The sequence below is a fragment of the Henckelia pumila genome, chromosome 2 (genome assembly GCF_033568475.1).
Source record: "Henckelia pumila isolate YLH828 chromosome 2, ASM3356847v2, whole genome shotgun sequence".
Lineage (NCBI taxonomy): Eukaryota > Viridiplantae > Streptophyta > Magnoliopsida > Lamiales > Gesneriaceae > Henckelia > Henckelia pumila.
In genome coordinates this window covers 3,773,334-3,798,544 of record NC_133121.1, presented here as the reverse complement: position 1 = coordinate 3,798,544, position 25,211 = coordinate 3,773,334, and the positions used below count along the sequence as shown (strand labels likewise).

At 37.2% G+C, this 25,211-nt stretch overlaps 5 protein-coding genes across 7 annotated transcripts; 4 read left to right on the top strand and 1 right to left on the bottom strand.

Annotated features, from left to right (window-relative positions):
• The first annotated feature begins 631 nt into the window (after positions 1–631).
• Positions 632–2,805, top strand: LOC140881374 (pentatricopeptide repeat-containing protein At4g19191, mitochondrial). Its single transcript, XM_073286635.1, has one exon. It carries the CDS (start codon positions 751–753, stop codon positions 2,725–2,727), a length of 1,977 nt encoding a protein of 658 aa, XP_073142736.1. The 5' UTR covers positions 632–750; the 3' UTR covers positions 2,728–2,805.
• A 119-nt stretch (positions 2,806–2,924) lies between these two features.
• Positions 2,925–6,206, bottom strand: LOC140881375 (uncharacterized). Of its 2 annotated transcripts, XR_012149928.1 has the most exons (9): positions 5,912–6,206; positions 5,667–5,769; positions 5,417–5,524; positions 4,508–4,617; positions 4,297–4,404; positions 4,177–4,222; positions 4,046–4,089; positions 3,776–3,907; positions 2,925–3,344 (listed from the first exon to the last, which is right to left on the bottom strand). XR_012149928.1 is itself a non-coding variant. In XM_073286636.1 (8 exons), exons 1-8 carry the CDS (start codon positions 6,118–6,120, stop codon positions 3,261–3,263), a joined length of 900 nt encoding a protein of 299 aa, XP_073142737.1. In that variant the 5' UTR covers positions 6,121–6,205; the 3' UTR covers positions 2,929–3,260. The 2 variants fall into 2 exon arrangements, 1 of the variants encoding a protein (XP_073142737.1); XM_073286636.1 differs by lacking the exon at positions 4,046–4,089 and having other exon boundaries at positions 2,929–3,344; positions 5,912–6,205.
• Positions 6,207–6,823: 617 nt separating this feature from the next.
• Positions 6,824–7,246, top strand: LOC140884194 (SNW/SKI-interacting protein A-like). Its single transcript, XM_073290871.1, has one exon. It carries the CDS (start codon positions 6,824–6,826, stop codon positions 7,244–7,246), a length of 423 nt encoding a protein of 140 aa, XP_073146972.1.
• A 3,281-nt stretch (positions 7,247–10,527) lies between these two features.
• On the top strand, positions 10,528–13,678 carry LOC140880324 (SNW/SKI-interacting protein A-like). Of its 2 annotated transcripts, none has more exons than XM_073284665.1 (2): positions 10,528–10,790; positions 11,624–13,678. In XM_073284665.1, the coding sequence occupies exon 2, from the start codon at positions 11,674–11,676 to the stop codon at positions 13,471–13,473; it is 1,800 nt and encodes a 599-aa protein (XP_073140766.1). In that variant the 5' UTR covers positions 10,528–10,790; positions 11,624–11,673; the 3' UTR covers positions 13,474–13,678. The 2 variants fall into 2 exon arrangements, with proteins under 2 accessions (XP_073140766.1, XP_073140767.1); XM_073284666.1 differs by having other exon boundaries at positions 10,528–10,833.
• Positions 13,679–18,677: 4,999 nt separating this feature from the next.
• Positions 18,678–19,538, top strand: LOC140885456 (uncharacterized). The gene is made up of 2 exons (XM_073292431.1): positions 18,678–18,972; positions 19,073–19,538. Exons 1-2 carry the CDS (start codon positions 18,796–18,798, stop codon positions 19,331–19,333), a joined length of 438 nt encoding a protein of 145 aa, XP_073148532.1. The 5' UTR covers positions 18,678–18,795; the 3' UTR covers positions 19,334–19,538.
• Positions 19,539–25,211: the final 5,673 nt, after the last annotated feature.

The window sequence follows — 25,211 nt, the reverse complement described above, 5'->3', positions numbered from 1 at the left end:
GGAAATGGTCGCGACGAAAGAAGAAATTATTGGGGACACTGATCAAGATTTAGCAACGATAGATTACACTCCTCCACGAAAGAAAACACCGATTCATAACTAGAAATTAAAGGAGAGATACGAATGTAATCTTGCTGATCGATCGTGTATGTATATAATATATGGGCTAATTACATTTATTTCCCTTTCCTTTTGTAATGTATATATAGAGTGAAGATACTATATTTATACTGCATAGGTAAATTAGTTGATAAAATGTAATACATATTACTCGAAATAAAGTGTAGAAATACATATATAATAACACAACTCATATGTACACAGACGTTCAAAGTTGTACATAAAATGCTGCAGAAATGTGATATAACGTTCATCACATAATTTATTTTATATTAAATATCACAATATGAAAAAATATTTTATTCGTATTTGAAATTATCAAATTCCAACATTAGGCTATGCATGTCACATGCCTTACTATTTGTCTATTTGATCAATATAATATTTATATATTTCGAGTTTCTATTCTTAAATAGTTCGCGGACATGCTTGAATATTTTTAAGTTCAATCCAAATTCGAGCATCGATTCAAACTGAAAAATAAAAAAAATTCAATTTTCAAATATGGACATCACATAAAAAGAAAAAAAAAAAGATTTTACATCCTCGCAACCAACCAAAACATATAAGAAAATGTTGGTTCCTCAGCTGTTGAATGCACAAAGAACTGTACTTGAAACACAATGAGACATGATATCGTCCCAGGTTTTTCCAGTTTTCGAGCGGTTTACAGTCGCCGCATGGAACTCCAACATACGACAAGCAGTGAATCAAGGCCACGCTCAGACAGCTCTTCTCCTGTTTCGCCAAATGAAGCAGCAATCTTCTGCACGACCCAACAACTTAACTTTTCCATTCATTGCAAAAGCATGCGCGAAATTATGCAACCTCGGATTCTCCCGGATCATCCATGCCCATGTTGCGAAAACGCCGTACAGTACAGATATATATGTACAGACGGCTTTGGTGGATATGTATGTGAAATGCAATGATTTGGAATGCGCGTATGAAATGTTTGACGAGATGTCTGACAGAGACGTAGCTTCTTGGAATGCGATTATCATGGGTTTTGCGCAAGTGGGTTTCGTCGATAGCGTTTCGTCTTTGTTTCATCGAATGAGGAACGAGGATTTGATTCCCGATGCGGTTACGATCATGGGGTTGACACAAATGGTATCTGGAAACAAGGACCGGAATCTGCTGAGTAGTGTTCATTGTTTTGGTATTAAATCTGGTTTTGAAGATGATGTGTCGGTCGCCAACACTTGGATATCTGGCTATGCCAAATGTGGGGATTTGAGCTCTGCTGAAATGGTGTTTCATGGTGTCAATTTGGGTTCATTAACTACCGTTTCATGGAATGCAATGATTGCAGGATGTTCTTATCTAGAGGACTCCGTGAAATCCATTGGGATTTACAAACAGATGCTTTGTATTGGACACAGGCCTGATTTAAGCACCATTGTTAACTTGCTTTCTTCGTTTTCTCAGCCCGAATCTCTGAGTCATGGCATGTTGATTCATGCTCATGGAGTGAAGATAGGTTGTTGTGAAGATGTCACCTTGCTTAATACTCTTGTTTCTATGCATTGCAAGTGTGGAGACATTGATTCAGCAAGATATATATTTGACGATATGAAGGTGAAGTCTCGTGTGACGTGGACTGCTATGATTGGTGGGTATTCAAAGAAAGGTGATCTTGCTGAAGCTTTATCCTTGTTTCATGCTATGGAGGTTGCTGGTGAGGAACCTGACTTGGTTACTGTTGTCCATTTGATATCGGTGTGCGCCAAAGTTGGAGCCCTGGAGGTCGGAAAATGGATCGATGATTTCGTGGTTTCTAAGGGGCTAAAAGGAAATGTAATGGCGTGCAATGCCTTGTTGGATATGTATGCGAAATGTGGTAGCATACAAAATGCTGAGGAAATCTTTCATGCCATGGATGGGAAGACAGTAGTTTCTTGGACAACTATGATAGCAGGATACGGACTAAATGGAAAGTTTAAAGAATCTTTGTATCTTGTGGATCAGATGTTGAAGTTGGGTTTAGAGCCGAATGACGCAACATTTCTTGCTGTTCTTCAGGCTTGTACCCATGCTGGTTTCCTGGAGGAAGGGTGGGGATTCTTCGAGAAGATGACTAAAATTTATGGATTGAATCCTGGTTTAGATCATTATGCGTGTATGGCTGACCTCATTGGACGTCAAGGAAAGCTTAAAGAAGCATTGAAGTTCATTCTACGCATGCCCATTAAAGCAGATGCAGGGGTGTGGGGAGCTTTGCTTTGTGCCTGCAAGATTCATCGAAATTTGGGGATCGCCGAATATGCAGCACATCGCCTTTTTGAACTTGAACCACTGGATGCGGCTCCATATGTTGAAATGGCTAATATTTACGCATTGGAAAAAGAGTGGGAGGGGTTTGCTGCTATGCGAAGAGAAATGAAGAGCAAGCAAGTGATAAAATCTCCAGGTCAGAGTGTGATACAAATATACGGAAAGTGCTACTCCTTTACAGTGGAAGATAGGTACCATTCTGAAAGGTGTCAAATATTTGAAACATTGGATAGCTTAGGTTTGCAGTTGAAAGATGAAATGGAGTTGTTCTCCAAAGGAAATTCTATCTACACAAACACAAGTTCTCGAGTTCTCGTGGAACCAACATGAAATCTTACCTATACTTTTAGCCAGCCTATTCCATGTGGTTTTGTTTGGATTCATTCATGTGGTGAAAATGTTAAGACAGTTTTATTGTCGGGATGAAATGCGAGGTTAACTTTTTAGAGAAGACCTTATAAAGAACATCGCGATTATGTTAACCATTTTCACAGAAATCCAAAATTCGAACTCTGAACAACATTTCCTTGAAAGTAAATAAAGGCACGATTAAGTATGCAGTTCAAGACGAGGCTAAACATTTTCAATGGTTTGTTCACCCAGAGAAATATATATGAATAGATATAATTCAGTACCTGGGCTGTTGCCATCTTACATCAGCATCTCCCTTAGAATGACAAGAGTTGGATGGCATGACTCAGCTCAAGTTTAATACCTGGCAACTGTTTTACGTATACAGTTGAGGCCACTCCACTCAGAGATACAGCATTAGCATTGAACAACTTCAAATTGAGGGGACGGTCGTCTTTAGAACCAGAAGGATGAGACAACATGAAAGTGAAATACCTAAAGCTCTTAATTTTTCAGGCTTTCCAGACGCGGATCGATCCATCAACCGAAGCAGAAATCATACAACTGTCCTTGGGGTGATAACTTACACTAGACACCTGTCACCAAAGTGCCGGAGACAGCAAATGAAGAAAAGGAACAAGTGTAGTGAAAGTTTTCACAGAACTACAATTAAAACTTTGGCGAGGACCACGGTCCTCGGCACTCAACAAAAAATGTTGGCATAGTAGATGCGTTTTCTATTAGCAACTTACTCAAGGATGCCTCAACTTAAGAAGAATTCTACACAAATTTCTTTGGGATCCTGATAAAATATTGAAAAACAAGAGCACTGCTTATAATTCACATTCAATATATGATGCCATAAAGAGCATATAAGAATCCATTTCAATTGCAAAAGCTAACTGGCATCTTAACACGTTTTTTTTTTCAAAAAAAAAAAGGCTGCCTATTTTATGCGTTGACAAGCATAAAAAATTCAGTGCAAGGACACATGGAAATATATTGAAGAAGAGATAAAGAGCTTTACCACTGACGAATGAGCTCGAAAACTAGACACAATGGATGCATCCACAAGATCCCAAAAATAAATAAAACCATCTTCTGAACCACCAGTCACATGGGCATCTGTGTTCGTAAGGCAGCAGTCCATCTTAAAAGACTGGTACATACGAAGATAATAATCGAATTAGAAATTGACCCCGAGAAAAAATCAATGCTACGAAATTGCAGATGTATTGGAGAAGGAAAAATCATCAAGAGGCTGAAGAAATATATCAAAGTAATCAGGCAAGCAAACATTGGAAAAAAGGTGGAAACCATGCAACGGTCACCAATGAACAGCTGTAACAAATATTTACCGTGCGTTTAACTATCTTAGAAGGTAAAAATGTATCTTTGCAAGTCCTAATAATATGGATCAGCACTAACCTTGCTGGTATGACCTCTGTATTCTTGTAAAAGTTCGCCAGTAGTTCTGCCACAAGTATGGAATCAAGAAAGAATATAGCTATGTTGAATGCACAGACACTAGTAAACTGCTGCTTTTACCTGTCTAACAGACGCAGAGTAGAATCCAGACAACCGGCTAATACACAATTACCATCATTTGAGAGAGAAATACAGTTGACGGGCTGTCCCAGGTCATCAGATATTTCCCTATTCAGAACCATCAATATTTTAGAGATTAGAGTCTCTATGCCTCACGAGAACAAAGAAGTGACCTAATGCAATCCAGTAATTTCTATATAAGACAACTTACCTACCAATTCGAATATCAAAAGTTCGCACAGTTCCATCAACACTTCCGGCAATTATCTCAGTTTTTGTTAGACAAATGGACATCACACTATCAGAAAACGTGTCAATTATCTGAAACATAAACGAGTAAAAATGTCAATTTCCTCAACATCATCATATTCAAATCACCAGAAAAAATGGCAGGTCAACAGATGAAACAACACAGAATCTAGTGTGTAGAACAAGGTGTTTCACTTGGATAATGCATAGTGGTGGTGTCCAATCAAATAGAATTTGTCACTGGGATATATTCTACATTAAGGTAGGAGTTAAGAACTTTTTTAAAATATTTCATAAGAAATGATCAGTTCCAAACCCAAAAATATAACCAAGAACCTAGATCAAGAAGGAAGGATTTCGATTTAGAACTTTGATATGGAGTATTTTAGCATCAAACAGTAGTAAATTATCAGGTTGAGACACCATTTTAATTTAGATAAAATGAACATAGCACATAAAACAACTTTGCTGTTTTTCAACCTGTAAACTTTCGCTAGTCGTCGAAGGGGTGATTATCACCCTACATGCTTCATCTCAGACTAGTTGCAGTCAAATACATGTATCTCAATAATTATGCTCAAGTCACTTGAATCAATACCCAAAAACCTTTTGAGAGGTTAATTTCAACCACTCTATAACGTCTTTCTTTACCGAAGGTAAACATATCCAAATCACCTTAAATGTCTATTTCTCATCTTATTCTCACTAGCTGTCACACAATCTTTTCTTTAATATAATAGTTTTTCATTTGACCATCCCCTATAAAGCAACTCATCAATTTTAGCATTTGTATCTTGACAAAAATAAATCCTTCTTGCCGAAGAATCACCCCATGTATAACTTTTGGCAAGAGGAAAATAAAAGAATTAACCTGAATGGGTTCGGTGCTATGAGATCTGCAATCCCAAGCACGCACAGAACGATCATAGCCAGCTGAAATTACCATCGATGAATACTCGTTAAACTTCACAGCATTCACCTACCATCAAGTGAGAACGACTTCAAAATACAATCTTGCATGTACTTGAAAAGTCAGAATTGCACATTCAAATCACGCCATCAACTAAATACACTAATCCATAAATCACTATAACAAAACGAAAAAGCCAATTTGCACTAACCTCGCTATCATGGCCTCGAAATTTCCGAATAACACGACCAGTAGCCACATCCCAGTAGAAGACTTGCCTATCACCCCCACATGAACAAAGCTTCGAATTGTCCCTACCAAAACAGTTAACGGACGAGTAACAAAAGTAAAGAATAAAAGACAGGCATTTTAATTTTCAACAGCCAATAGAAGCATATCATCATCCATTGAAATATCATTTTTTTGAATTTCCTAGGTTTTTTAAGCAATTCTTACGAGGTGACATGGACATCGCGAACTTCACGGCCATGAGACTTGTAGGTCTTGATATGCAATCCACGGTGAGGATTCCATAGCCGTATCGTGCGATCTTTGCCGCAGCTGAGGAAGTACTCGCCGTTCCCGTTGAACCTGGCCGCCAACACCGCACCCTCGTGCCCTCGGAGCACGTACGCCTCCGTCCTCGGCAATTCCTCGGCGCTCATTCGGCTTCAAATTACCGATTATGTTCTCCAGCAGCTGAAAAAAGATTATCCGTCGCCGTTAATGGGCCTCAAGCCAAAACTTTTGACGGGCTACTTTTATTATTGGACTTTGTATGTACTGTGCGATTTAATTGTATATTGTATATATAATGTAGCAATCGTAGTTTTTGGAATTATTTACATTATAAAATTTTAAAGTTAAATCAATGTCACAAAACTAACTTCAACTGAATACATGACAAAATAATGAGGTTAAATTCAAACAAGATATTCTTGGTATTTGAATTTCAGAGATAATCATATTGTTAGGAATTTATTATTAAGTGAAATTTGTTATAGAATTTAATAAATGTATTCTATTAAATTTGTGTTATGACTTTTCATTGGAAAGTAAATGGGTGCTTTTGAAAACTCTTAAAATTAGGGATGACAACGAGGCGGGTTTGGCTAAACCTGAGACTCACCCCGCCTCCCTTTGGACCCGTCCCGTTGTTATCCCTAAATTTAAGAGTTTTCAATTATAATGTTACTGTTTTTTTATTATAGAAATATAGCATCAGAGTTATCCGATGTTTGGCTGATTAACATGCTATAGATCTTCCTTTTAATAAGTTGCTTAGGTTGGTTTATGATCTTTTTGTTTTTGGCAGGGTCTTTGCAGTAGTATATCTTTACTTGTTTATATAGAGAAGTTCGAAGATTAATGGTGGTATTAAAAGACATTCTTCCAAAGGCAAAGTCATCTGTAAATACAAATGATGATCACTCCAATGATCCATGGTTTAAAAGTAGGTACAGTTTATCTGAGGCTGACAATGTAGAGACCTTCAAGGCCAAGCCAGTGCCCCCATACTTGAAACAGGCTGGGTTTCACTTTAAGCCCTCAAAACCTGAGAACTTCGGCGACGGGAGGGGCATTCCTGAAATTCACTATGCGCAATACCCACTTGGCATGGGCCGGAGTACTGGTCAGAAGCCTTCTGGTAAGCCCCTCACCGTGGATGATATCGTGAGGCAGAATGAGAACGCAAAGAAGATTGTAAATTCACAGCATTCGGATTTGGTTCCAACGGTTGTGAAGGATAATGATGAAATCCAAATCACGTCTGAAATGGTGCGAGTTTAGGACTTGGCTGACCACAAATACGACTTTAAGCTTCTAACCCAAGCTGGAAACCAATAAACGACCAGAAATAGCTCAAAAATCGCGAAGAACAAGAACCCGCGCAGCTCTAGTCCCGAACAGGTTTCTAGCATCAATCGGTAGCTTTCCGGGGGCTAAGGCGGCGAATCGATGGCATTGAAGGGCTGCCAGGGTTTGGGGAAAAAGGGATCGCGTGAATGGGTTTTGGGACACGTTGTATGTATCTACGTATGTAAATTGATATATTTGTTTTTATCGGTAACAATCATGAAAAAATATTATTAAATATGATATATAATTATATATTTATTATAAACAAAAAAAGAAATGTGTATTAAATAATTGGAAGGGAGTGAATACAAATTTGATTTTAATTAAAAACTTAAAAACAAAACTTTTTTTTTAAATGTCAATTAGAGTCCGTTTGGTTTCAATAGACAATTATTAATTTTTTTTTAAAAAAAAGTATTTTTATTAACTCAAATGTGTTTGGATAAATTTTAAGTGCTTTTAAAAGCACTTATTTAAGCCAAAATAAAAGCTTTTTTAAAAGTCCATATTTATAGTTTTTCAAATGCTTTTTTTAAAACTCAACTTTAAAAAGTGCTTTCAACATATTTATCCAAACACAAAATTATTTCAGCTATTACTTTAAAAAGTGCTTTTAAAAACCAACTTAAAAAACACTTATTTTTTAAAAAATCTACTGAAAGCAAACGGGACGAAAAATCTGTATTTAAAATTTTATCTAAAATTATTGATATGATATAATAAATTTATTAAATTTTGAAATATTAATTTAAAAAATATTTATATTATTTTAGATAACACATAAATATGTATAATAGTGTGTAATTGTTACTAGTAGAAAGATAAATAGATATCTAAAGAATAATATCAAATTTTTTGTCGTTGTCGTTGAATACATTTGAGTAAAATTTTAATTATTTTTTTATGAAATTAGGATCAATCATAATATTCGATTAAATTTTAAATTTAAATCGAAAATTACTATATTATCATCTTACTATCTTATTAAAGAAGGGCATTATTTAGTAACCGAATTAAAATTAATTTGGTGAAGTTAAAGACGAAATATCTAAAATACCCTTAAAAAAAAAAACAAAATCTCTATTTTTATTTTAAACATTATCTGTTCATTATAATCTTCATTTTTGTGCTTTCATTTTATTTTTAAATTTAAATTGATTTGAAACAAAAATTAATACATATATAATAAATAATATTTATATTTTAATCACATGCAACTCATTTTATTTTCAAATTTAAAATTATTTTGAAACAAACATATAATATATATACAATAAATAATATTCATATTTTAATCACACATGCATCGCGTGTGCAGGCGCGACTAGTATATATAATTTATGAAAATTGTAATATATATATGTATATAAACAAATAAATAACTGATTTTTTTTTAAAAGATGACAATATCCGATCAAATTTCAAAATTTTATCTGAGAATTGTTATATATATATATATATGTAATGCATAATTTTTTTTTTCATATACGTGAATACAAAAAAATAACTCAAATTAAAAAATAGCTATAAAATTCGATCAAATTTCAATTTTTTTAAATAAAAATTGGTGAGTTATTAATAGCATTTATGAAGATTTTAACATATATACATATATATGAACACGAAAAAAATATTGATATCATCGGATTAAATTTCAAATTATGAATAAAAATTGGTACATTATCATGTATAACAGTTATGAAAATATTTAGATATATATGAAAAAAAATTTAATTAAAATTTAAAATTATTCATAACATCTGATCAAATTGTAGATTTTGAACCGAAAATTTTTACATTATAAAATATAAATTTTATGAAATTTGCACATATATATATGTGGACAAGAAAAATTAATTGAAATTTTAAAAATAAACATTATTGTATATATTATTCGTGAAAATTTTCACATATATATGCACACCCAAAATTTATTTGAAATTATAAAATTGTGATAACATCATAGCAAAATTTCAATCTTAATATGAAAATTAGTATATTATAATTGTAATACATAGAAAAATACTGATTACATCCAATCAAATATAGAACTAAAATTTTTTATATTATCATACATAAGATTTATAGAAATATTCATCTCAATTCTTTCTTCTCCTATTCAAGATCTTTGTAAGGACTGATGCTAATTATCCGATTATTCGACAAATTTTATTGATAATTATTTTTATGTGCTTAATTAAAATAATCAAGTTAGATAATATAATTGTGGGTCTAATTGCATTAATCGTTTTTGTGAAAAGTCTAAAGTCACAAAAACCCATAAGAAAAATTAATAGGCTAATCCAGCCTTCAGTTTTCTAAAATGTAGCATATTTCATTTCTATGTTATACAAACTCGAACACATTTATACATTCTTATAGGAATTTGTATGTTAATTTTTCTAAAATATAGGGTTTAATATGTTATTAATTTTTTCAAAAACATTTTGACATTCCCGAGTCCATTAAAATGAAGTATTGTGTAGTAAAAATATTATTAATAAATTTCGAAATATAATAGAATACATATTTTTGAGTAACATAATTCCGTGAGACGGTCTCATTCGTGAGACAGGTTAACCATACTCATATTTATAATAATAAGTAATATTTTTGGTATAAAATATAATATTTTTTAATGGATAACTCATATAAGAGACTCGTCTAAAAAAAACGACCCTTGAGACCATCTCATAAGAGTTTTTGTCCATGTTGTTTTTTATGATTGCTGTTACTATTTCCTTAAGTTTTGTACATAAAGAAATCTACAAGAATCATGGAAATCTATGGAAAATTTAGATACTTGTAGACAACTCTATAAAAATCTAATTTGGATACGACTAAACTTTTGTAGAGTCTACAAAAGTCAATATTAAGACAAAACTCATATAAGACGGTATCACGAGTCATTTTTGTGAGATTAGTTTTTTATTTGGGTTACTCATAAAAAATATTACTTTTTATGTCAAAAATATTACTTATTATTTAAATATGGGTATAGTTTACCACTAATATTAATATTTATTCGTGAGAACCTCTCACAAAAGACCTATTCTAATTTTTTTTTTAATACCTCTAAATTTTCAAAATTTAAAAAAAAAATCATTAAAAATAATTAAATTTCCAACATTGAATGCACACCCACGTTAATTTTTACAATAAAGTGAGCTAAAACTATTTATTTTAGAATAACACGCAAATACCCGTACGAATTGAAGGAAAGAAATAAGAAGAGAAAACCCTATCCCCAATCCCAAACCCGTCACTACCGTCTGCCTCCGCGTGCTGCGGTATTTGGCTCATATATCTCGCTGTCGAAGCTTCGATCCGTTTCAGGGATTTTCTTCTTCATCTGTAGATAGGATGGATCGCTGGTTTTGATGGTTGTTTCTGCCCAAATCGCGCTCTGTTCGCTGAATTATTTTGACACCATTTGCTGTACGAGAGGGGATCAATTTGACACCATTTGCAAGGGGTAACATTATATTCGAGCTTTTCTGCTCCTACCTTTTTTACTGGTCTGTCTATAAATCTTTAGAATTCACTTATATTTTACTGTTCTTTTACAATTTTTTTGTGTTCATATCTTCTGGGTTTTACTGCTTCAAAAGTTATCATTTTGGTTTTTGTGTTCTTCGAATGGAAAAGAATTACGAGTAGAGCAGAAAAGGGAACTGCAGAGGTCTGTGATATTTCTTCTTGTTTGTTCGGTGCCAATCTCTTTTCTTTGGCTAAATTTCTCTAATGTTTTTTTATATCTGCACCAAGACCCCAGCATCACCTTATTGGCCCAGACTTATCTTTTTTTTTTCCATCCCTGATCTTGTCACAAATTCCTTTCTTCACCCCATAAGGTTTTACCTTCGGGCTCAAGGTATCACCACCCATCCTTTGATTTTGAATTCCTTTGTTGGAACAGCTTTCCATTTGCCCATAAACTATTTGTTTGTTTCTCGACTCAAACTCGGCGCTGCTGGCGTGGCGGCTGCTTTAATAATTAAACTTGCATAAGCTGAATTCAGAAATTAAATTTTAGTAAAAAATAGACTTGGTCAATCTCTATGTATTACTTGTCTTCTTTTTGAAATTTGATTTAATAATTAAACTGGTATAAAACTTAAAAATGGTATTGCTTGAAAATCTTCTAAAAGAGTAAAATCCTGGGCTTATTATTCAATTATAATGTTACTGTTTTGATTATGGAAATATAGCATCAGAGTTATCTGATGTTTGGCAGATTAACATGCTATAGATCTTCCTTTTAATATGTTGCTTAGGTTGGTTTATGATCTTTTTTGTTTTTGGCAGGGTCTTTGCAGTAGTATATCTTTACTTGTTTGGATAGAGAAGTTCGAAGAATGGTGGTATTAAAAGACATTCTTCCAAAGGCAAAGTCATCTGTAAATACAAATTATGATCACTCCAATGATCCATGGTTTAAAAGTAGGTACACTTTATCCGAGGCTGACAATGTAGAGACCTTCAAGGCCAAGCCAGTGCCCCCATACTTGAAACGGGCTGGGTTTAAGCCCTCGAAACCTGAGGACTTCGGCGACGGAGGGGCATTCCCTGAAATTCACTATGCACAATACCCACTTGGCATGGGCCGGAGTACTGGTCAGAAACCTTCCGGTAAGACTTTACCCCTCACTGTGGATGAGAGCGGGAACTTGAGATACGATTCTATCGTGAGGCAGAATGAGAACGCAAAGAAGATTGTATATTCACAGCATTCAGATTTGGTTCCAATGGTTGTGAAGGATAATGATGAAAAGGAGGAGATGGATGTGGATGAGAAGCAGAAAGAGATAGATGAGATTACACAAGACACCAAGGCTGCTCTTGAGAAGATTGTTAACGTGAGGTTGAGTGCCGCGCAGCCAAAAAATGTTCCCACTCAGTCCTCGGATTCTAAGTTTATTAAGTACAAACCGTCACAGCAGTCTGCAGCTTTTAACTCAGGGGCCAAGGAGAGAATCATTCGGATGGTAGAGATGCCAGTAGATCCTTTGGAGCCTCCCAAGTTTAAGCACAAGAGGGTTCCAAAGGCTTCTGGTTCTCCGCCGGTGCCAGTTATGCATTCTCCGCCCCGTCCTGTGACTGTGAAGGACCAGCAGGACTGGAAAATCCCACCTTGTATTTCTAATTGGAAAAATGCCAAAGGGTACACCATACCACTGGACAAGCGTCTGGCTGCAGATGGGCGGGGTCTTCAGGATGTGCAGATTAATGATAATTTTGCCAAGTTATCTGAGGCGTTGTATGTTGCTGAACAGAAAGCAAGAGAGGCTGTTGCAGTGCGATCTAAGGTTCAGAAGGAGATGATGATGAAAGAAAAGGAGAAGAAGGAAATGGAACTACGAGAGTTGGCGCGAAAGGCACGATCCGAGAGAACTGGTGTTGCTCCAGCTGCTGCTGTGCCAATGCCTTCTGAGAGGGTTGCAGCCAATGACGGTGACATAAGGATGGATTTTGAGCGTGTAAGAGATGCTCCAAAGGAAACCAAGGAAGAGAGAGAGGATAGATCGAATCGGGAGAAAATTCGCGAGGAGCGACGTAGAGAAAGGGAGAGGGAGAGGAGACTGGAGGCAAAAGATGCTGCTATGGGGAAGAAGAGCAAAATTACGAGGGATAGAGACCGTGATATCAGTGAGAAAGTTGCTCTTGGAATGGCCTCCACTGGAGGAAAGGGAGGTGAAGTTATGTACGATCAGAGGTTGTTTAACCAGGAGAAAGGAATGGATTCTGGTTTTGCCACGGATGACGCCTACAACATCTATGACAAGGGCCTGTTTACTGCTCAATCAACTATGAATACTCTATACAAACCTAAGAAAGATGTAGATGATGAGATGTATGGAGGTGAAGATGAGCAGCTAGATAAGTTGATGAAAACGGAGCGCTTCAAGCCTGACAAGGCATTTGCAGGTACTTCCGAGAGGTCTGGCCCTAGAGATAGACCTGTTGAGTTTGACAAGGAGCAGCAGCCCGAGGAAGATCCCTTTGGCTTGGATCAATTTTTGACGGAGGTCAAGACTGGCAAGAAAGCGATGGACAAAGTTGGAAGCGGAGGTACCTTAAAGGCCAGTGCTGGATCCATGCGAGATGGTTTTGAAGGGTCAGGTAGGTCTCGAATCAAATTTGAGAGGGGCCGCTGAGTTGGATGTTCGCTTCAGTTGAGACACATATAGTAGGTACACAAATATGCCTTTTGTATCTGCTGGCCTGCTTCCTTATTTTAAATGTTATTTTGAGTTTTGCCTAGTTGTTTTGTTTCAGTGTTTGTGTTTTTATGAATAATCTGTTGTATGACTACGCAACATTGTTATGGGTGAAATTATCTTTGCTAGATTGTAATGTCAACATCGTTTGGGGTTTTAATTCTCAAGTCTGGTACGGTATGTCAACAACTCGAACTTTACAAAACCTTGTAGCGAGGGTAGGACAGATATAATCAGATTTAGGGGGCAACATGTAGAAATTTACGATCGAAAATCTATATCATCCTCAAGAAGAAGAAAATACCTCAAAGGTGACCTCAGGGTGGTACTTGGCAATGCATGCACCCTTTATAATTTGCCCCATCTGTTGTGTTCCGAACATTCTGTGTATTGGCCATTTGCTTGCTCCAATCTGGTCGCTTGTGCACATATCACTTCAAGAGAATATGCTTCAGCAAATTAAAAGTTTTTTCAGAAATATTACCCGTGTAGTTTCTGCATTTTTTAGTATGCCTATGGAGATGAGAATAAATATTTTTTTTCCATTTTAATATTTAATTGGTTTGTTCAACGACTTTATTCATGAATTGGAAATGCTTAGTAATAAATAAAAAATAAAACCACCGTATCGATCATGGGGTTTAAGTTTAAGTAGCCGAGTTACACCAATTTAGATTGATTTTTTGGATTCTCAGATTATGATTATGAAGGGTTTTTTTGCAACTTGGCGCCGTTCAATAAGATCGTTGCTGTGTTTTGCATGCTACAATCATATTGTTTGTATCATTCAGTACAGAAGTGCGATGTTTCTTGGTATCTGCACATTTCATTTTATTTGAAAAGTGACATTTTTTTTATAAATAAAAGAAAAAAAAGGTGACATATTTGTATAAAAAAAAAACGTGAGAGATGGTGTTGGTTTTGGGAGCAATGAAAATTTGTCTTTGGTGTGTGTGTGTGTGTGTTTTTTTTTTTTTTTAATGATCGTGTTTTTGAAATTGGGGGATAGTACTGGCTTTCGCGTTGTATATAAACAAGCGAAAACTAATGAAACAAGCTAGAGATCGAGCAATTCAATTCCTAGCTTGGATAACACATACATATTTATATTATGTTGTTGCATGTATATATACTCGTTGTTACCATATTATAGATTTATAATAATGCTTGAGATTTAATTCTAGAAAACATGCCACTCGGAATACCGCATATATTAATGAAATAGTGTTTTGAACATTTAAGTACCGTTTGAAGTTACAGATAGAATAATAGATAGATAAATAATCTAAGGTACCGTTTGATAGATATTATGAGATAAATAATACATAGATAAATAATATAACGTAATAAAAATAAATAAAAAATGATAATATTTGGTTTGATTGATAAATAATAGTTTGTTTGCATTGATAAAATTTTAAAAAAGATGATGATTACTCTTCATTTTTTTAAAAATTAAGAAAATTTGAATAATATTATTTATTAAATGTAATATAGTAATTTAAATTAAATGATTTGATTGATTTTAGATAAATAATGAATGATTTGATTGATTTAAGATAAATATTTAGTACATAAATAAACAATATGACAAACTAAGCATGAGATTGGATAAGATAAGTTATCGATAGATTACTAATATGTCACTTTGAACGGTGTATTATATGTTAAAAAAATTCAAATTCTTTTTTTCTTTTTGAGAAAAAAATCAGATTCTTGATTTGGATAAAATCTGTCAAAAATTAAAATTTAAGGTGCAATTTGTAAAAACATTATGTCATTATTAGAGTTGTCAAAACGGACTAGTAGAGCGGTCGACCCACATTATTAGGGGGTTGGGAAACCACTAGCCCAACACATCTATTTTAGATGGCGAGGCGGGCCAACATGATAGATTTACGTGTAATTTGGTGGACTAACCCGCAACTCACCACAACTCACTATTACGCGGGTTGGGATGGGTTCGGCCTACTTTTTAGGTATGTTGGAAAGTTGCTAATCCAACTTAGACCTGGCCACGGGCCGGGTCCGGGTTGGTATTTAACCGGCCCGCCCTTGGCCGGTTCCGGTCCGGGTTGGTGAACCGGCGGTTCCGGTCCGGGTCCGGGTCCGGTTAACCGCCGGTTCCGGGTCCGGTTAACCGCCGGTTCCGGGTCCGGGTCAACCCTTGCTTTTTAAAAAAAAAAATAATTTTTTTTTAAAATTTTTTTTACAATTAAACTTTTAAAAACTCTATCAAATATTTCATTATCTCAATAAAAAATATATAAATTTATTAAAAAAAATATATACATTTAAACTTTTAACATCTTCTAATATTATATTTATTTAATAAAAAATATATGACATTTCAACTTTCAACATTTTATATTAAAAACTATGTCTATCTCAATAAAAAAAATATATTATATTTGTTAAATAAAAAATATATTACATTTCTTATATTAAAAATTATATATATTTCAATAAAAAATTTATTACATTTATTCAATAAAAAATATATTATATTTCAACTTTCAACATCTTATATTAAAAACTATACCTATCTCAATAAAAAATTTATTACATTTCAATTTAAACATCTTGTATACAAATTTTATTACATTTAATTATTTTCAATCACAATTTAATATCAAATGATCTAATGGCCTAATGACAAGAGTGATGTCTCAATTTCAATTGGTCTTGGACGGACTTAGTTTATTTTAACATCTCTAGTCATTATTGTGCTGTCAGCTGTCTATGCTAGTTGTGGACCTTGTGGTGAGCCCAAATTTATGTTTCAGAATCATTCCAGCGAGCATCCCATGTCAAAGTGTATTGTGTTTATGTTTTTCGTCGCTTGATTTCGAGTTCTATCCACTGCATGATACTTTCTTCGGATGGATTCGCTGATGCTTGATTTTTTATTTTTACTTTTTATTTGTCATTGTATTGTTTTTACTTTAATATGTTGTAATATATTTACTTCTAAAATTTAAACTGAATATTTTTTTTCTAGTGTTGATAAAATGAAAATGTTAGCTCGTCAGTATTCGGCACGCATGGTGGATCACTTTTTTAAAAAATAATAAATAGCATGGAACTATTGGACAGCTCACAGCTCAAAGTTTGGGTCACTCAACTTTACTGTCTGTATGGCCCAACACCTCAGCCCACTATGTCTTGCACACTTGAAACCATGTCGGGCCCATTTGTTGTCTAATTATGTTTGTGTGTGAGTGTATTATCCACGATTGATATTTGAACATAAGTGGTGCTGCACGGTAACATTCCTTTAATTTAAAGTCGGGGACATGATTTTACTTTATCAATCGTGGTTTTGGTTTTGGTTTTGATTACTGATGCATATATATATTTTTTTCTTTATATAGTGTTGTCAATCATTTTGTATCGTCGAACTCGACACAAATTAATTATACATATTGGCCAATCAAATAATAAAGTGGTATAATATGGATCATTGGCTCGGAAAAGTATCAACTACGGGTATGGGGCTGTGAACTTGGAAAAATCCCGGAGAGTGGGTCCAGATTGATCGTGTTTTAGTTGAGCTGAGTTCGATTATTGTTTAGATTCAACAAATTGGCATCACTAAAGCAAAGTTTTGAACCAAATATTTTAGTGGGGATTTTCGAATATTAAAGCGCAAAGAAATTTATGCAGAAAATTTTGAAGTTCTGTTTTTATAAAGTTTTTTGTGTACTCAAAAGTTTTCGAACTAGTTTAATACGTGTCATATATTATTTAGTGTTTATAAAAAAAAAATCCCACGTGTCTTTTTGAACTGGAGTCCGCGACTCGAATTGAATTCGTGATGCTCAATCAATTCATATTTCCATATAATAGTCGATAATTCGATGCAAAATTATAATCATTTTAGCCACTTTGCTACGTGCATGCATTATATATACTACCTACTGGCACCTACTTAATTAATTATTGGATACGCGTTTTGTGAGACAGTTTTACTGTTAATCTGGTGTATATATAGGGTAAAAATCTTTATATAAAATGAAAAACAATATTTTTTTTTGCATTAATATCAAGTTTTCATAAATCAATCAATTATTAGAATATGAGATCGTAGGATATGGGTAATACCCAAACCATGCATCCAACGGTTCATATTTTTATACATATGCGTAATTAATTATATCTTGTTGACGTGGCAAATAATGAGACATTAGATCTATTATTGGGGTATTACCCATATGCTAGGTTGAAATTTACATAGATCCGTCACACATTTTAGAACACACATACACATATATACAAACACACACTTAATTTAAAAATCTATCTATCTATAAATGTGAAGTGAGATTTCGTGCCGGATACATGATATGAATTCCCGGAAAAAAGGTGCATTGAATATTTCCCATAAAACTTGGATCATGGGGTCCAACAATTATACCATACATAACATGGCCAACTCATACATTTATCTTTTTTGTTGGAATTATTAATCTCCACATAAATATATAGGATTATAATAATGTAATATATGGTATTCAACTACCAACATCTTGTTTTATTTTAGTAAATGTATGTATGGATGGATATAGATAAAGAGTTCTTTTATGGTGCCCAACTCATATGTCCAACTTCATGCCCACCATGTACAATATGTGAGTTGACCAACACAATTGATGAGTTGACTTATCACATATTGTACATGGTGGGCATGGAGTTGGGCATATAGAGTTGGACACAATAAAAGAACTTTATAGATAAAATAACTAACTTGGTATCATTATAATAAAATTAGAAATATAAAAATGATTAAATCTTGAGTCGTTTTTCGCTTGAAATTTGAAGAGTTTGTTACAATCAAGCGTCAGATTTTAAATTCCGGTTTTTAATTTTAGGACGTGGTGTCAGATAGATAAGTATGTATGACATTTAAAAAAAATAAAATAAATTAATAATAATAATTGAAACATGAAAGATACCTTGAAATCTAAATGGTCGTTAACCGCAATGGAAAGGGAAACGTTGAAAACTCTATTGTCGGTCAAAGTTCCATAGAAAGAGTTACGAACAGACAACTGAGAAATCTTAAAGATTCGTAGAAAATATTTATGTTTATATGTAATGTAATGTAATGTAAATGTCGGAACAGATCCACTAATGGACCTCTAAAATGTCGATTGCCATTCTGTCCTATATATGCAAACTCCACTCCTTTTCTCCATTCAATTATTTCATATCTACACGCTGCATTTTGCATAGAAAATAATAATAATAATAATCATAATGGGTGCATGTGCGAGCACGTTTAAGGTTTTGAAGGACTCCGGCGATGCTCAGCCACCGCCAGTTACGAAGGAGGAGGCCGCCGCCGTCGTGGAAGAAGAGGTGAAGGAGAAGGATGTGGCGGCGGATGACGATGAAGCCAAGCACAGATCACTTGGTCAAATGTTAATCCAGGAGGTAAAAATACTTGTCTCTGCATGTTATTAATCATGATACATACATATTCTTTAGCCGAAACATATATGATCTAATGATGTTTGAACAAATGACATTGTAGAATGAAGGGGAAGAAGTCCTGGTTAAGATTGACTGCAAAGCTTCAGGGGAATTAAATCAAGAAGATGCAGAGACCCGAGAGAATGAAACCTTAAAATCCATTGAATCTGCAGAGAAAACACAAGGGAAACCAATTCAGAACTCGAACCTCGAAAACGTCGAAGAGAAGACGATGGTTGAGCCTGTGAAGGCAGTTGAATGTGTGGGAAATGAGGACTCTGCAACTGATAAAAAACCAGAGACAAAGAAAATCGAGGATTGATTATTATTATAAAAGGTGATGAATGATCGAGTGAGTGTTGGTTCTATGATGTACAATGTGTGACAAAATGTTGTCTTTTGACTCGTTTTTTTTTTTTTTTTTTTTTTGTGTTTCAGTGCTCTTTTCTTGTATGTTCCTTTTACAATTTTTTTGATGTGTAACAATATTAGTATGCTTATTTATCATATGATGATATGAAATGCCATTTTTGGAGGTGAAAACAATCACTCAATCAGTGCTGCTTCTAATATGTGTGTCGTATACTAGCTCGAGAGAATAAAGCATCGACTTATACTTCTTGAACAGCAGCAGCAGATTGATTCATTTTCGCCTCCTTCCATTTTCCCCACAACACGAAATATAAGCCGACGATCATAATCGCTGATCCTAGCACGCTGGAGAACACGAAAAAATCATAAATTTTCTGCCAAAACACAAAGGAAAATCCCAGATCAGATAATAACCTTCCTAGTGTCAGCTTCTCACCCAAGGCGATGGAACCTATAATCGCGACAAATATGAGAGCCACTGGCAGAAAAGAGGTGACATACAAAGGCCCTTTTACCCGACCCCCCCATGCCGTTACTGCTACCACAAGGCCAGAGCCGATTACTCCTGACAACAAGTTCATATGCTTAGCAAGAAAACGTGATCCAAGCTGCCTAAGCTAATATAAACGAAGTTCGATTTATTTCATACCATATAAGCAGAAGCAACGAGCCTGATGTTCCACCCGAGTTGCCATTCTGTGAAGTGTGTTTCTGTGCATAAGGCATATATGCCTGCCAGGATCGCTTCGCTGAAACTCGATAACACCGTGCTTGAATAGCAGGGGTAGTTATAGCTCATTTTAGTCCGTTCATAGTGAAATTTCCTTTTCAGCATATGATCAAGATTTCACATTTTCTGTATTGTTCGCGTGGGATTACCTGAATTATGTACCAAGCTGCATAAGAGAAGCAGCTGGATACGGCCAGTAACGAGCCCAGTAAAGGACTTTGCTGCTGCTGATCGGTAGCAGCCGAGGCAGTCTGAAGCAAATCTACATGAGTGGACCAAAGTGTGACATTTATTCCTTTGCAAAAGCTCAGAACCATTGCTCCAGCAATGCTCAGTGTGGATCCAAAAACCTTCGCTTTTCCTGCTGGTTTTCGTATTTCTAACTTCTCCAACCTGTTGTGAATGCATAAAAGAAGACGATCACAATGTGGATACGCGCATTATAACAATGTTCGTTTCAACTTCGATTCAAAAGTACAGGGAGAGTTTCTTCACCAGTTGTAAGTACCTGAAAATGACCGCCAAGACGAATGTTAGAGGTGGAATGAGATTATACATGGCTGTAGTAAATGTCGCGGATGTCAAAACTAGGCTCTCTGCATTCAAATTGCTTCCTAATGCTCCTCTGTAGCAGGTGAAAATGTCATAAACTTTGTTAAAATGCACAAGATTTTCATTCTGTCAATGTTTTTCTTCAAGAGTTTGATGTAGAAAATATAGAGTTTATGGAACCTTGATAATATTATTGATCTCAACCTCTATATAAATAGATACAATACTGTTCCTATAAAGACGTAAAGATATACACAAAATAACTCCTTAACTTACAACACAATTTACAAGGTAAAAAGATAATGTGAGATCTTTACAAATATTGAGAATATCTAGAATAATATTTGCTAACATGCCCCCTCAAGATGGTGATTCATGAAAAACACCAATCTTGAACATTAAGTCACGAAGCCGAGCAGAAGAAAGAGGCTTGGTGAGCGCATCGGCCAGCTGATCTTGAGACGAAACATGAGAGATCCGCAGTTGCGAGCTTTGAACTAGTTCTCGAACAAAATGGTAGTCCAGTGCAATGTGTTTCATGCGAGAGTGAAACACTGGATTAGCACAGAGGTAGGTAGCTCCAATGTTATCACTATAAAGCACAGGGACGGAAGGAAGAGAAACGCCAAGCTCATTTAGGAGAGAGCTGATCCATGTGAGCTCGGCCGCACCCGAGGCGATAGCTCGATATTCAGCTTCAGTACTGGAGGGAGCAACCGATCGTTGCTTCTTGGAACTCCAAGAAATCGGATTGGATCCCAGGAAAATGACATAAGCAGCTGTTGAACAACGGTCATCAGGATTTCCAGCCCAATCAGCGTCAGTATAGCCATGTAGAGAGAAGACTGTATCCTTCCGGATATGAAGACCATAGTCAAGAGTACCATTGAGATAGCGCAATAATCGCTTGACAACACCCCAATGATGTTCTGAAAGAGAGTGCATAAACTGGGAGAGGCGGTTCACGGCAAAAGCGACATCTGGCCGAGTAAGAAGAAGATACTACAAGCTGCCAACCACTTGTCTGTAGCGAGAAACATCAGTAGGGGGAGCACCATCGTGGAGAGAGAGAGTGGTGCCCGTAGCCAGGGGCGTTTGAACAGGTTTGGCAGTCTGCATGTGGAACCGAGCAAGAAGATCGGTAACATACTGTCGCTGAGAAAGGACGATACCACTAGCTGTAAGAAGCACTTCGACGCCTAAAAAATAAGATAACGAACCCAGGTCCTTGAGGGAGAACTGGGCGGCCAACTTGGTGATTGTGGCAGCGACAAGTGTCGAAGAGTTACCTGTAACAATCAAGTCATCAACATAAACTAAGAGATAAAGTGTGTCAGAGTTACAGCGAAGAATAAACAGGGATGCATCAGACAGGGAATTGAAGAAGCCAAGACCCAAGAGAAACGTGCGCAAGGCATGATACCAGGCACGAGGCACCTGTTTAAGCCCGTATATAGCTTTCCTGAGCTTGCAGACATGAGTAGGAAAGTTGTCATAGAACCCAGGCGGTTGAGCCATAAAAACCTCCTCATCCAAGGAGCCTTGTAGAAAAGCATTGTTAACATCAAGCTGTCGCAAGGGCCACCCATGCTGGACTGCAAGACTTAAGATGAGACAAACAGTGGTAGGCTTGAAAACAGGGCTAAATGTGTCACTGTAGTCAATGTCAGGGCGTTGATGAAACCCCTTAGAAACAAGACGAGCTTTGAAGCGATCCACAAATCCATCAGGGTTGCGTTTGATGCGAAACACCCACTTGCAACCAACAAGATTCTGACTAGAATGAGATGGAACAAGATCCCATGTGCCATTGCGAAGTAGAGCATCAAACTCAAGAGACATCGCAGACCGCCAGCGAGGATCCTTGAGAGCCAGAGAAACACATGTGGGTTCAATGTCAGGGGGTTCAGTGGTGGTGACAAGGGAGTATTTGGGGTTGGGTTTACGGATGTCGTGTTTGGAGCGAGTGAGCATGTGGTGGGTGGCGGGAGGGTTTGGGGCGACGGGGGGTGTGTGGTGCAGCCGGGGCTGGGGCGGCGGCTGCAATGGAGGATCCAAGCGAGGGGGCGGGGCAGTAGGCGAGAACACGGCGGATGGCGGAGGAACCACAGGATGTAGGATCGACAGAATAGTAGGTGGTGGTGCGGAAGGGGCTATGGGACAACATGAGTCATATGTGGAGAGGAAGGTAGGATAGGGGAAGACAAACTCTTCAAAGTGGGCATGGCGAGAGACAAGTGTTTTACGAGACACATGATCAAAGCACAAGTATGAACTTTGAGTGAGGGAGTAACCTAAAAAGACACGGGGACGAGATTTTGGCTCGAGCTTGTGCTTATTATAAGAGCGTAACCAGGGATAACACAAGCACCCAAAGACACGAAGTTTGTGAAAATTTGGACATTGACCGAATAATTTTTCGAAGGAGGAGGTCATATAGAGATTGGATTTGGGCATGCGATTAATCGTATAGGTGGCGACAACAAAGACAAAGGGCCAGAAGGTGGATGGGAGAGAGGCATGGTGAAGGAGAGTAAGACCGGTTTCGACAATGTGGCGATGTCGACGCTCAGAATACCCATTATGCTGCGGGGTGTGAGGTGGAGTGGTAAGATGAGAAATTCCTTTGGTGGAGAGAAAAGGACGGAGAGCCAGAAACTCCCCACCATTATCAGTGTAAATGGTGATAATTTTACTTTGAAATTTGTTTTCGACGAGGGAAGTGAATGTTGTGAACACAGATAAATCAGATTTGCGTGCTAGGGGATAAAGCCAAACATATTTAGTGAAGTGATCAACAAAAATGACATAGTATTTATATCCGTCCATGGAAACAACAGGGGTGGACCACACATCGGAAAAAATTAATTCGAGGGGGCGGGAGGATGTAAGACTAGAGTCGTAGAATGGTAATTTGTGACTTTTATTAATATTGCAAGAATTACAATGAAAATGCGAAAAAAAATTTGACGACAAAGGGAAAACTTTGGAGGTAACTAGGTGACGAATAATGGCAGATGAAGGATGACCTAAGCGAGAGTGCCACAAGGATAGAGGGGCGGATGTGGCAGTGAGTACGAGAGGGGGGGGGGGCGAGGGAGGAGATGGTGCCCGGCCAAACCTACGTGCCTTGCCTACATGGTCCCGTGAGGAGAAGTGCCCCTGTGCGAAGATCCTGCACCTGAAAGAATGAGGAAAAAAACGTGATAGAAACATTATTATGGCTACAAAGTTGAGCGACTGAAAGGAGGTTTTTTTTTTTTTTTGCATGGAGGGTACACACAGAACATTAGTAATTAATAAAGGGGAAGTAAAAGTAGGTAAGAAAAGGGAACCAGTGTGAGAAATAAGCAAACCAGCTCGTTTCCAACGGTCATGGAGTCGAACCCAGCATAGGGTGTGTGAAGCGACATATTGGCCAGATCTGTGGTGACATGGTGAGAGGCACCTGAGTCAAAGAGCCATTCAGTAGAGGAGGGCAGGGACAAGGAGTGTGACGCAGTGTGAGCATGAGGAGGTGTATATGGTGGAGGAGGAGCCGATGACGGTTGCGGAGTCCAGGGCATATATTGAAAGTTGGGACAGCGCTTTGCAGAGTGACCCGTAGTGCCACAAAGCTGGCAGCGACCAAGGTATGGCCGCGGTGAGGAGCCAGTGGAGGCTGACAGCGGCCGTGGTGTCCACGGGGTGGGTGCACGCGACTCTCTGGAGCGGGCAGGGCCAGATGGGCGGGCTGGACCGTGGGACGCAGCAGCATGGGGAGACCTGGTTGAGCGAGAGGCAGGAAAGGCAGCAGCAGGACCAGACACGACAGATTGCAGAAGCAGTAATTGAGCCTCAAAGTTGAGCAACTTCTCATGAAGCTCATCAAACGAGATCGATGAGTCTCGAGCTTGGATGGCAAGGGAGAGTTCTTTGTAGGAATCGTCCAGGCCATTGAGGATTTTAAGTGTAATATCCTCGGGATCACATGAGACATTCATGAGAGCGAGAGCATCAACAGTAGCCTTGATGCCATGCATGAAGTCAGTGATGGATTTGGAACCCTTGACTGGGTTGGCAAGTTGATTTTTGAGCTGTAAGATGCGACCACGACTGGGGGAAGCATAGGTCTTGGCCAGTGTTGACCAAGCATCAAACGATGTTGTAGATGCGGCAATGAAGGGAATAAGAGTTGGCGTGAGAGAGCCAGTGATGGCATTGAGTAAAAGTTGATCCTGACGAACCCAAAGTGAGTAGTCAGGATTGGGGCTGGTGACGTCATCTTTTGTGAGAGTGGGCGGTGGAGAGGGTTTGGAGTCATCAACAAATCTCATGAGGTCATAACCGATGAGAAGAGAGCGGAATTGGAGGTGCCATGCCGGATAGTTGGAGGAGGTTAGTTTGAGGGGAATTTGAGCAGTAGAATTTATGGAGATCAAGGGTGAAGAAGATGGTGGCGGGATGGTGGAGACAGTAGTTTCGGCCATGAGAGTGGGGTTGGGCGGCAGTTGTGTGGTGGAGTTGGCGGCGGCTAGGTTGTGTGGTGGAGGCGGCGGCGGCTAGG